At 64.4% G+C, this 12,280-nt stretch overlaps 1 protein-coding gene across 1 annotated transcript; it reads right to left on the bottom strand.

Moving 5' to 3' along the window:
• Positions 1 to 3,059: 3,059 nt before the first annotated feature.
• On the bottom strand, positions 3,060 to 11,146 carry Ctsd (cathepsin D). Its single transcript, XM_013020855.1, has 8 exons — positions 10,907 to 11,146; positions 8,566 to 8,689; positions 7,900 to 8,018; positions 6,446 to 6,666; positions 4,571 to 4,693; positions 4,331 to 4,475; positions 3,943 to 4,041; positions 3,060 to 3,855 (listed from the first exon to the last, which is right to left on the bottom strand). Exons 1-8 carry the CDS (start codon positions 11,144 to 11,146, stop codon positions 3,688 to 3,690), a joined length of 1,239 nt encoding a protein of 412 aa, XP_012876309.1. The 3' UTR covers positions 3,060 to 3,687.
• Positions 11,147 to 12,280: the final 1,134 nt, after the last annotated feature.

The raw sequence follows: 12,280 nt of genomic DNA on the forward strand, positions 1-12,280 counted from the left end.
ACCCCACCGCCGCCCCTTCCTAGGCCCCCGGGGCCAGCAGCCTGGAAGCATTCCCCACCCACCTGCACCCCAAAGACCCCTTCCTCCCGCCCCCTCCTCCTCCTCCCTCCCAGAGCCTGCCTCTCAGAGCCCCCTTCCCTCGGGGCCTGAGGCCCGACGCCCGCCCGCCACCCCTTCCATGCCCCGCTCACAAAGTCCACTCCCAAGATTGTCCCCCTTGCTATGCCCCCTCCCCACCCCGTCCCCTTCGCTACACCACTCCCTACCCTGTCTGGACCTCTGACCCTGAATGGTCCAAGTCCCCAGAGCCCCCAGACTTCACAGTCACAGCAAGGTGGGGGGTGCGTTGACACACCCCGACCCCAGTGTCCACCTGTACATAATTCCAGCTCGACAGGCCCCCACCCTGGAGATCCCAGCCCCGAAGTTCCATCCCTTCCCTCCCGAACCCCCAAGTTCCATCCCGTCCCTCCCGAGCCCCCAAGTTCAGGCCCTCCCCTCCACATTCCTCCACGAGTCCAGCTCGGTGGCGTCTGTCTGCCGGCCTTCCCACCCACCTCACAGCACCAAGCCCAGCCCCTTCGAGTTCACACAAGTCAGCCCTGGAGCCTGTGGGCACTCACAGATGGCCCACCCCCCACCCCCGTGTCCCTCAGCCCTTGGTGCCCTCTGGGACAGGTGTCCTGCTCCAAGGCCTTGGCCTCTGGTCCCTCAGAGACCTCAACCCTTGTCTCCGAGGAGCTGGGTGTGCCCACCAGCCTGAGCTGTCCCATGACAATCGGGCCAGTCATCTGGGAATGCCCCATCTCCACCCAGCCCGCCCCCCAAGCTTGCTGCTCTGAGCCCCTCTACCCGCACTCCCATTGTCTTGGCCACTTGTCCCCAGCTGCTTTCCCAGCCTCAGAAAAGAGGGTCCTGGGGCTGGGAAGGTGGCTCAGCGGTAGAGTGCTGGCCTAGCATGCGTGAAGCCCTGGGTTTGATGCCTCGGTACCACATACACAGAAAAGGCCAGAAGTGGTGCTGTGGCTCCAGTGGTAGAGCGCCTGCCTTAGCAAAGGAAGCTCAGAGGCAGCGCCCAGGCCTGAGCTCAAAAGAAAGAGGGGCCTGCATCTCTGGGGCTCCACCCACCACACAGGGGCCTTCCCGGGGTGCCGGCCCCTGCCCCGCATCCCCCCGAAGCCTCGCCCCTGTGCAGCGCCTGTTTCCATCCTCTCCACTGCCCAGGTCCCCTCCGTCCCATTTTCTCATTGGCCTCTCACAGCCAGCCCTCCCCCTTCCTCCAGAGTGCCCACCCGCCCTGACCTGAACCCCTCCCCGGTCCTCGGAACCCCCTTCTCTCCACGGATCTGTGTGCTCTGAGAAACCCTGTCCCTAGGCAAGCCCTCCACGCCCCCCAGAGCACAGGCCCCAGCCCCGCCCAGTGACCCCTGGCACAGCCTAACCAGTGCCTGTCCGGGCCCCACGGTGCTTGGCACATCTCGAACGTTGGTAAACCCCTTGGCCAGAGGGGGCAGTGATGCCCAGACACAAGGGGCTTGACTGGCCTCTCCCCAGCAGACCTAGCCATACCCTGGCGGAGCTCAGCCTCGGCGTACACCCCACGCAGGGGTGGGTTGACAGATCCTGGCAGGCAGCCAAGCTCCATGCCCCACTGATGGCCCTTTTGACTGCCCAGGGCTTCAAGCCAGGGACCCCCCCAGACCCTTGTTCTCCAGACTTCCCAGGGCTGGGCCTGGCTGAACACCATGTCAGCCTACGGGGGGCTGCACGCTATGCTTGTCTTCTAGGGGCTGTCCCACCCTCAATGCCTCCCCCCCCCCACCTTGTTATCTAGCTTTAGCCTATGGTTGCTCTAGCAGGTTTGGGGACAGCCCAGAAGCCAGCTCTGCGCCCCTCAGACAAGAGTGAAGCCAGGGCCCACTTCCGAGTATCTGCTTTGGGGGAGACCTTAGGTACCTCTGGGCAGATGAGTGAAGGGCTGGCCTCTGGTGGAGATAAGAGCCTCACATCTGCCAAGCAAGGAGGGTCCTGTTTCCTCCACACCCCAGAGCCAGGGCCCTGAGGCGGCCGCTGGCCTGGCCAGCCTCCTGCGGCGGTGCCCGGCAGTGGCAGAGCAGGCTGCACAGGTTGGGGAGGAGCAGCAGCAGCCTGCAGGAGGGAGGAGGGGCTGCGGGCTTCTGGAATGTGCCTTTGATGACACTGGTCTCCCCGGAAACTCTGCCGGGGCCCTGCTGAGCTCTGCCCAGCACCACTCAGGTTTCAGGCGCACAGAGCACTGGGCACGCGCTTACCAGCCTCAGCAGCTCCGGGAGAACCTTCCCCAGAGCAGCTGCCTGCTGGGGGTACCAGGGACCCAGAGCCTGAGCCCCAGACGGCCCAGGATCATGCCGGGACTGGGAGGGGATCATCTGCACTGCACCTGCTGGGTGGGGCTCCTGACCCAGAAGAGAACCCTTGCCCACAGACTCCTACTTGATGCCCAAAGCCCTCTGGCTGATGCCCTGGTCTCTCCCTCCCCAAGGCCATCTGAGGGATCCCATCAAACCAGAATGACTCCTGCTGCTCAGTAGAGGACCTCTGACCCCTGACCCAATGACCCCAGGTGGGTGCAGCAGCACCGGCTTGGCACAGGCAAGCACAGGCTACTTCCGGGACCTGGCGAGGCGGGCCGGGCTAGGAGGGGCAGGCTGCCCATACCACCCACGGCCATGGGCCACCCAGGCCATGCAAGTGCCTGCTCTGCCCAGGCCCCAAGAGGGGCACACGCGGGGCCAGAGGCCCCACCTGTTTCCTCCCAGGGCAGGGGCGAGGCTGGACCACCGCTCTGGAGACAGAACCTCCGGGTGGGCACCCACACCAAGACTGCGCCAGGCCGCATCTGCTGGTTGCGGCGCACGTCTCCAAGCGGCCAGCTCTTCCCAGCCACATCTCGTCCGCAAGGCAGGGCAGCAAGTTCGTGCCTGGGTCGCCTGGAAGCCAGGCTGGGGTGTCAGCCCCCACCAAGCTCACCAGCACCCTTCCCAGGCCTTACACAGAACACAAAGCACACGGACACCAACAGAGGCCCAAACAACTGTATTTGCCCGTGGGCTTTGGTTCTTGGCCGCTGGGAGGAGTGCAGCCACAGAGCGCCAGCCAGGCCCCGCTTCCAGCCCTTTCCACAGGCCAGGGCACGCGCTGGGTGGCCCCGCTTTGTCCCCTTGCTCCTTCCTGCTCCACTTGAGGCTCAGTGGCCAGGATCCTTGGATGGGTGGGGGTGGGAGGCACGGTCCAGGCCGCTGCCCCAGGCTGGGCAGCGCAGGTTCCTGAGGACTGCTGCCACCGGGTGCGGAGGACCTTGTGTCCAAGGGTGGCAGGGCTGGGGGGGGGGGGGGGGGGTCCGGGGATGCTTAAACCCAGCAGCTGCCAAGCCTGGGCCAAGTCTTCTAAGGCAGTGAAACGGATCAGGGTGCTGGACTGGCCTCCGCCCCACCCCAGACAGACAGACAAGCAGCGCATCTGAGGCCCAGGAGGGCAAACCACAGAACAGGACAAGGAGACCAGCTCAGCCCTGCCTCCCGGGGTGGGGGAACAGGCAGCGAGTGTGTGTGTGTGTGTGTGTGTGTGTACGCGCACGCGTGTGAGTGGGGAGGGGAAGCACAGGACAAGGCCTGGCCAGCCCCTCCCACTGGACCGTGGTCGCGCCGGCTAGAGCCGGGTGGCTTTGGCAAAGCCCACTCTGTTGCTGTCGCGGTCGAACACCGTGTAGTAGCTGCCGATGAAGACGTCACCCAGGATCCAGAGCGGCCCGCTGGGTGGAGGGATGTCCATGCCCATGAAGCCGCTCAGGCAGATGCTCTTCCCGGCCTGGGACACCTGCGGGGCACAGAGGACGGGAGGCTGTCACCCGCCCAGCACCCCGCCCGGAGCCCGGCCCGCGGCCCCCCTGGCCATGCCACTCACCTTGAGAATGTAGTCATCGGCAGTCAGCGTGTAGTCTTTGCCCCCGAGGTTCAGGGTGACGGAGGGCAGGCTGGACACCTTCTCACAGGGGACGATGTACTGGACAACAGAGGGGCACATCAGCATGCAAGCTCCCCACTCACCCACCAGCCCGCCCGCTGGCCACCGCCTGCCCCGCAGCTCACAGAGCCCCAACCAGCCCGCCAGCCTGCTCCCCAGCTCAGAGCCCCAACCGCCTGCCAGCCTGCCCCCCAGCTCAGAGCCCCAACCGGCCTGCCCCCCAGCTCACAGAGCCCCAATTGACCTGCCCACCCCCAGCTCACAGAGCCCCAACTGACCTGCTCACCCCCAACCGGCCCGCCAGCCTGCCCCCCAGCTCACAGCTCACCTCGCCCTGGATCAGGGGCACCGCGCCAATGGCCTTCTGCAGCGCCTTCACCTCCTCCACCGGGCCCACCAGGAGGGAGGTGCCCGTGTCCACAATGGCCTCACAGCCCCCCTGGCACAGGGTCAGCTCCTCGCCCACAGACAACCTGGAGGTGGGTGCAGGTGTGGCCGGTATGGGGTGGGGCTGGCCCCAGGGTGTGTGTGTGCCCGCCCGCCCGCCTGCTGGGACACCCCGACTCACTGGTCCATGTGCACCTGCCAGTAGGCCTTGCGGGTGACATTCAGGTAGGACAAGTCGCCCTGGTAGTACTTGGAGTCCGTGCCCCCGAGCATCAGCTCCCCTCCGGGCTGCCCGCTGGGGTTCCTGGGTGGAAAGGGGAGCATGCCTCAGTGCCCCAGCACGGGACGGGGCTGCACACAGTGCCACAAGACCCGGGGGCCAGGTCAGGGGCGGGCAGCCCCACCAAGGACGGCTTTGCTGCTGAGGGACTTCCTGGTCCCACGGGACGGGGTGCCCTGAGGGAGCGTGGAGGGCTGCTTCCCCGCCCTGCACACACTGCTCACAGAGCCTGCTGGGCTCTCAGGACCCAGGGGTCTGCCTAGGACCAGAGACTCAGCCACAGCTGGCCAAGGCCCAGGTTGAGAGGAACACAAGGCAGGGAGCAAGTGCCAAGACCAAGGTGGGGGCTGGGAAGGAGACAGGGAGCGAGCACCAAGAGCCCAAGGAGAGAAAACCCGCCAGCAGGCTCCTGGGAGGTAAGGCCCAACTTGAGAAGCTGAGCCAGCTCAGCCTCCCTGGGCCTTTGCACGTCCCCACCTTCGTGACTTCTCCAGCTCCTGGCTCCCCCACCTGTGCTCCCTTCCCCTGTGGTCTCACGCAGATGCCACCCCCGGTGCCCGTGGCCCGTGGCAGGACACGGAGGGCTGCGTCAGGCTGCTCGCTCTGAAGCTCCGCCCTCCGCGGGTGTCCCCAGCAGGGCTGGCCCCCTCCTGCCGGTGCCCATCCCCGGAAGCCCGGGCCTGATGCTGTCCTCCCACCAGAGCTCCACCCTGCTCCCGCTCCCGCCTCGGCCTCCTGTCACCCCTTTTGAAACTCCAGGTGTGCAAACATGACAGGTGCATGCCTCTCCTCGACTTGCTCACGTCTGGCCCAACAAGCCTGTTCGGAAGCCGTGGCCCTTCACCCGCTTGCTTCACCCCAGCCCAGCCCCACAGTTGGACCTGTGGGTCTTGTCTGGGACCTTGCTGGAAGAGGGGCCACCCCGCCCCACACCACGGCCTCCCTGCACAGACTAGGAAGGGATGGAGGAAAGTGTGCTGAGGGCAGGTGGGAAGCTGGGGGAACAAGAGCAGAACAATTTGAGCCAGGATTCTGCCAGAAGTGCCCCCAGGGCCAAGGGTCAAGTGAGGGCCAGGCCTGGAGAAGGACTCTCAGCACCGAGCACTGTGGTCCTGGAAGAGGCCGCTGGCATCAGGCCGGGCTCTGGCCGCCAGGGCCTCACAGACACCTGCCTGTGCCCCGGGGCGCAGCGGGCCTGAGCCAAGATGGCACAGGGCCCCAGTAACCCAGCCCCCCCTTCCAGCCTGACCTCCCACCAGTGCCTGCCGCACTGGCCTCAGGACCAAAGCGTGAGGCCTGCGGGGTCACCCGTGCCAGGGCAGCGGCTTGCCTATGCCCGCAGGGAGGGCCCAGGGGCCACGCTCCACGCAGGACCCGGGGCCCTGAGTCTTCCCCACGTGGCATACGTCTCTGATATCCCTTCCTGGTCCTGGGGCATCTCGAGAAGCTTCATCCCCCAGGTCCTAGCATAGACTGAGGCTCACAGGAGGGAAGCCTTGGCCACGGCCAGAACAACCTGTCACTGGGCTCAGGGAGCATGGGAGACTCCACACAGTCACTCAGGTTGTGACTGGGAGCAGTCAGGACCCTGGGCCTGTCAGACGGCCTTGCCTGTCCGGCAGAACCTGACCCTGAGATCAGAGTTCAGGCTGCAGCCCTGACCCCACTGCCTGTATTTCAGCACCTCAGAGCCCAGGAGGTCCGGCGCTGAATGAAGACAGAGAGCACTAGAGCCTGGCCCTCCCTCACACCTGGTCAGGTGCACCACGTGCTCACCTGTTCAGGTAGAAGGAGAAGATGTTTTTGTCAACGAGTTTCTGCTCCATCAGGTTGTCGAAGACCGGCAGCACGTTTTTGACAGAGATGTAGGGGTAGCCCATGCCCAGGATGCCATCGAACTTGGCTGCGATAAAGGTGATGCCAGGCTGGCTGGTGGCTTCGCCGAAGACCTGCCTCTCCACCTGGATGCTGGCAGTGGACGAGGACTTGCAGGGCACCTGTGGTCAGATCATGTGCAGGGCAGAGGTCAGCAGGACGCACGCCCGGCCACGCCCTCACACCTGTCCCCACCCACAGCGCAGCCCAGCTCTGCGACACCCCTGCATCTCGCAGGACCAGCAGAGGAGGGAGGCCGTGTGTGTGTGCAAACTGCAGGCCCAGGGCAGAGGGTGTGGCAGGGACGGGTTGGCACCTCTCCTGGTAGAGCTGGCAGGACTTCATTTTCACGAAGTACCTTCTAAACCGTCGTTATAAAGGTGGTGTACGGGGGATCCAGTTGCGCGAGTCAGGTAACGAGCGCGTTTCCATTTGGATGGTGCCCCCTCTTTCCTTGCTCTCGCCCAGTTCTTCCCTCCCGACCCACCCCCTGGCTCCATGGCCCCTTCTCCTCGTAGGAGTCCGGTGGGGACCACCGCTGCCTTTGCAAGGGCTTCGTTTTAAACCATGTTGGAGGGTGGGAGGGAGCACAGAGCATCGGACCCTGCTTTCAGCCCCTCCTCTCAGGCCACTTGTGCTCCTGTCCTAGGCTGTGGGGACACGCTACCCAGCCAGGCCTACAGCTGGGGCCCCATCCCTGGCCCCACCTGGGCTGTGGCTGCGGAGATAAGAGGCCAAGGCGGGATGGGAGGGGCTGGCTGGACCACATCCTGCTCACCGAGGGACCCCAGCCGGCAGTGTGGGGCACAGAGCCCCAAGGCCGCGCTGCGGCAGCACCCTTGGGATGAGAGGGTGCTGCTGGCTCTAGGCCTGACAAGCAGAGCCCAGGCCAGTCTGTCCCATCCCCCTGTCCAGGGCAGGGAGGGGTGGGGGACACCCTCTCCTCTTGTGGTCCCACATACGCAAATGGATCCACATCTCCCCCACCCATGCCTCTCCAAGATGACGTTTCTGACCGTGTACCTCTCATCCAGCTCCAGGGACCCGACCTCTCCCCAGGCTTGGCCCTGGGTACCTCCAGGCCGGTGGCTGGGAGCCTGGCTGGCTCTGCCTGGCCCCGCAGCTCCTCCTCCCTCCTCCATCCTTTACCACCAGGCACCGAGGCTGCTCTGGCCCTGGCGCGTAGCTCAAGCGGTGCCCCTCCCAGCAGGCCGCAGACCACGCCACTTCCTCCCCCACCAACGGCTGCTGTCAGCCGCCCACTGCGGGCAGCCGTCCCAGAGAGCTGGGCTCAGGCCAGGGTCACGGTGCCCTCGCCTCGAGCAGGTGCCCCGGGACAGGCCCCGGGCACTCACCGACACGGTGTCCTGGCTCAGGTACCCCGAGAGGCTGCCGGAGCCGTAGTGGATGTCGAAGGTCGTGCCGTTCTTCACATAGGTGTTGGACTTGGCACTGTTGTACTTGCGATGGATCCCTGCACAAGTGGGGGGCAGGGAAGGGGTGTCGGGCTACCACCACCCCTGCAGAGGGCCCTGGGCCTCCCCGCACAACTGCAGGGCCTACATCTGAGCTGACCTGGGCCCACACCCTGGAGCCCTGCCTTGCTCTGGGTGCCGTAAGTGGTAAGTGGCCTACGCTCTCCCCCAGCTTCCCCCCCCTCCCCTTGGTCCGTGCTTGGCCAGCTCAAGTGGCACGAGCGGATGCAAAAAGAAGACAAGTCCTAGGGGAGGGGGAGAGGTCAGCCTGTCTGACGGGGCTGAGTTGGGAGTGTGGCACTGCCTATGAGGTGAACTTCACCAGGCCACCCCCAGCATGCACCCCTCCCCGCCCCCCTGGCCTATCCCAGGAAGCCAGACCCAGCCCCATTCCCAGCTCCCCAGAGGTGGCCCATGTGCAGGAAAAACGTGGTGCGTGCCCACTCCCCAGGGAACCCCACACCACGTCTCCACCTCCCTGTGCATTCCTGCAGTCCTAAGGGGGCAGAGGGCACGGGCCGTGCGGTGCCCGGGGCATTGACTCACAGCAGGCCAAGTCGAACATGTGGCAGTGGACAGAGGGGACCCACAGGTTGGAGGAGCCGGTGTCGAACACGACCGTGAAGCACTGCGGGGGCGTCCCGATGCCAATCTCACCATAGTACTGGGCCTGAGGGCAGCGAGGTCGGGGTGAGGGGAAGGTTCCAGAGCAGAGCTCCTGACCATCCAGGGAGCGGGGCCTGAATGTCCAGGCTGGAGGTGGGGGTGCCCGGAGTCCACTCTCATCTACAGACTCAGGCACGGGGTGGCCACGCCCCGGCCAGGTGGTGTGCGGTGGGGGCTGTGGAAGGGCAGTGGCCCTGGGAGGAAAGGCCCATGGTCAGGCCAGAGCGAGGCCAGCCGGCCTGCAGACCCCTAGGCTGTTGGGGTCCAAGAACCAGGCTCAGGCTCCAATTCTGAAGGCCTTCATTGAGCATGGGGAGGGCCCTGAGGCCAACAGCCACTGGCCAGGGCCTCGGCGCCCCATCTTTCCCAGGGCCAAGCCTGGATAAGGGGGTTCGTGCCCCGCTGAGGACACACCTCATGTCAGAGGTGGAGGCTGAGGGGCCTGGGAGCCTGGGAGCCAGATCTCCACAGGACACTGGCTCCAACCCCAACCGTCTCCACCACTTGTTTCCAGAAAGCAGCAGCTAGCATTAACTCCTGACATGAGAGAAGGGGACGGGGAAGGGAGGGGGAGTGAGGTGACTCAGCAGCTGTGCCCGCACGCGCGCGTGTGCACGTGTGCGTGTGCACTTGTACACTCTGATGGGATCAGGAACTGACCTGTGCAGCCCAGACAGGCGGCCCCTCGTGCCCCCGCCAGTCACATGCCTGGGCCTCAGGCTTCCTGTCACAGGGCAGAGGGCTCAGGCCAGACAGGCCGGAGGGTATGGTCTTCTCCCACCCCTGCCCTGTGAGCGGGGGGACAAGGACAGTCTAGGCAGTTGGTCCTGAGAGAGCCACAAGGGCTCAGGACCGAGCAGAGGCGCTGCCCCTGGCCTCCCCCAGGACAGGCAGAAGACAGAGGCTCCAGCCAACTATGCTAGGCAGGCCTGATGAGCCACGTTCAGAGATCGAAGGGCAGGCTGGGTCCTCCACCCCACAGCCTCCAGTCCGGCTAGGGTAGGGCTGGGTCCTCCACCCCACAGCCTCCAGGCAGGCTAGGGTGAGGCTGGGTCCTCTACCCCACAGCCTCCAGTCAGGCTAGAGTGAGGCTGGGTCCTCCACCCCACAGCCTCCAGTCAGGCTAGGGTGAGGCTGGGTCCTCTACTCCACAACTTCCAGTCAGGCTAGGGCGAGGCTGGGTACTCCACAACTTCCAGTCAGGCTAGGGCGAGGCTGGGTCCTCCACCCCACAGCCTCCAGTCAGGCTAGGGGGAGGCTGGGTCCTCCACCCCACAGCCTCCAGTCAGGCTAGGGTGAGGCTGGGTCCTCCACCCCACAGCCTCCAGTCAGGCTAGGGCGAGGCTGGGTCCTCTACCCACAGCCTCCAGTCAGGCTAGAGTGAGGCTGGGTCCTCCACCCCACAGCCTCCAGTCAGGCTAGGGGTGAGGCTGGGTCCTCTACTCTACAACCTCCAGTCAGGCTAGAGTGAGGCTGGGTCCTCCACCCCACAGCCTCCAGTCAGGCTAGGGTGAGGCTGGGTCCTCTACCCACAGCCTCCAGTCAGGCTAGAGTGAGGCTGGGTCCTCCACCCCACAGCCTCCAGTCAGGCTAGGGTGAGGCTGGGTCCTCCACCCCACAGCCTCCAGTCAGGCTAGTGGGAGGCTGGGTTTGACTCCAGGTCTCCTAGGCAGTCCTGCAAAATTAAACAGCTTTCAACTAGTGGTCAGTGTTCAAGACACACAGGGAGCTGGATACAATCCCTACAACTCCGGGGAATACAGAGTGAAGCCAGACTCAAGCAGAAAGTGTAAGATCCTACCTAAAAGGAACACCCAAGAAAAACAAGTGCCAGTGGCTCATACCTGCCATCCTAGATACTTAGGAGGCTGCAGAAGATTCCATCTAAACCAACAACCAAAGCATCCACAACAAACAGGGCTGAGGGTGGATGTGGGAGTGGCTCAAAGTGCAGACTCCCAGCCCAGCAGCCCGAGGCCTGAGTTCACACCCCAGGACCACACCAAGAGCAAAAGACACACACAGGCAAAGTGGTCTCCACAGTGCCAGTGCCAGAGGCCAGCCCAGCCTGGCAGCAGCAGGAGCTCAAACGGCTGGCAGGATGGGGTGGTGCTGACCAGGGACCGGCAGGCAGGAGCCGGAGGCCCCGCCCACCGAACAGGTGCAGATCCAGGGAGAAGGGCGCCCTGCCGCACGAGGCCCGGGTCCTGCCCACACTCACGTCCATGTAGTTCTTGAGTATCTCTGGGACGGGGCCCTTGGTCTCCTTGGCCTCCCCGGGTGACTGCAGGGAGTACTTGGTGATGGGACCCCGAAAGATCAGGTCTTCCACGGGGCCTCCCGCTTCCGTCATGGTCCGGCGGATGGAGGTGAACTTTTTCAGGGGGATTCTGTGAAGATGAAGCAAGGAGATGTCAGACCACACCCCTCCTATCCCAGGCAGCACCCTGCCCCTCCCCATGCTGAGAGCAACTGCCAGGAACCCCCACAGCTGCTTACCGGCCTGTTCACCTGGCCATGGCCTACGCAATGCTCCTGCCCAAACCTGCACGTTCCTAATCAGCATGGCGGCAACCCTACTACACTCCAGGCTGCTGAGGCCAAGCTCACGGGTGGTCCCATCTGAGCCAAAGGCCACTAATCACCCCTAAAGCCCCACTGGTCTCCAGCCCTCCCAGGACACCTGCTCTGGTCTGCTCTGGGGTGGCAGTCCATAGGTCTGTTTGGGGGTGCTGGTGGGCACTTGTGACCCTAGATGACTGACTTCAAGGCATCTCACTGCATCTGAACCTCACATCAAAGTGGCCCCCACCCCTGGCTGGCAGTGGCAGCAGTCTGCCTGACTTCTCCAGGGGTTTCTACCGTCTCATGAGGTAGATCTGAGAACATCTACACAGCCAGTCTCCACATGGCTCAGGCTGGGGCACCATGGCCACCAGGGGCAAACCCATGAGCTCAAGGTGCCAGAAGCTTCTGTGTCCTTGTGTATATACCCTATGACCTGCTGAGAGCAGGCTTGGCTTGCAGGGGGGTACTGGAGGTGGTGCTCGGGGTTCTGCTATGCCCGGAGCTGTACCCTGTCCGGACAGGTTGTGGACTGGTTGGCCTGGCCCCAGAGTCTCCGGCCTCCTATCTCATTTGGGCTAGTGGATGCTCCCAGGAGAGCTTGTGATCACTCAGAAGCAACTTCTTCCCTGCCCAGGAATTTAAGTCCAAGGTCAAAGCTGGCTTTTCCTGGCACGCCAAGGGCGTGCTCCAGGAAGACAGGATTCTTGCCCAAGAGTGGTGGGCTGGAAGCCTGGGCCAGGTCCTGGCCTGGAGGGATGGACCAGAGATAACTAAACAGATACCACAATCAGTCCCTAGACCCAGATTAGGAGAGAGGGGCTACGGCTCTGCCCACCCCTAGAGGACTGCTTCCCCACCCCCACCATCCAACCTTGACCTTCCCCAGAGAAGGGTGGGCGAGGGCAGAGTGGGCCTGGCGGGGGCAGGTTCCAGCCTGTGGCTGTCTACAAAGCTCCCACGGAGGCTGCACGGCCTTGGGCAAGGCTCAGAGCCACCCAGCCCCCTGCCCCCCTCACCCAACTGCCCA

Source organism: Dipodomys ordii, unplaced genomic scaffold (assembly GCF_000151885.1).
Source record: "Dipodomys ordii isolate 6190 unplaced genomic scaffold, Dord_2.0 Scaffold54, whole genome shotgun sequence".
NCBI lineage: Eukaryota > Metazoa > Chordata > Mammalia > Rodentia > Heteromyidae > Dipodomys > Dipodomys ordii.

Coding starts and splice junctions, on each gene's coding strand:
- Ctsd (XM_013020855.1), bottom strand. CDS start 11,146: ATGGGGAGGGGCAGGGTGCTGCCTGGGATAGGAGGGGTGTGGTCTGAC. Junction 4,042..4,330: donor TGCCCCTGATCCAGGGCGAG/GTGAGCTGTGAG, acceptor TCTGTTGTCCAG/TACATCGTCCCCTGTGAGAA. Junction 3,856..3,942: donor CCGATGACTACATTCTCAAG/GTGAGTGGCATG, acceptor TGTGCCCCGCAG/GTGTCCCAGGCCGGGAAGAG.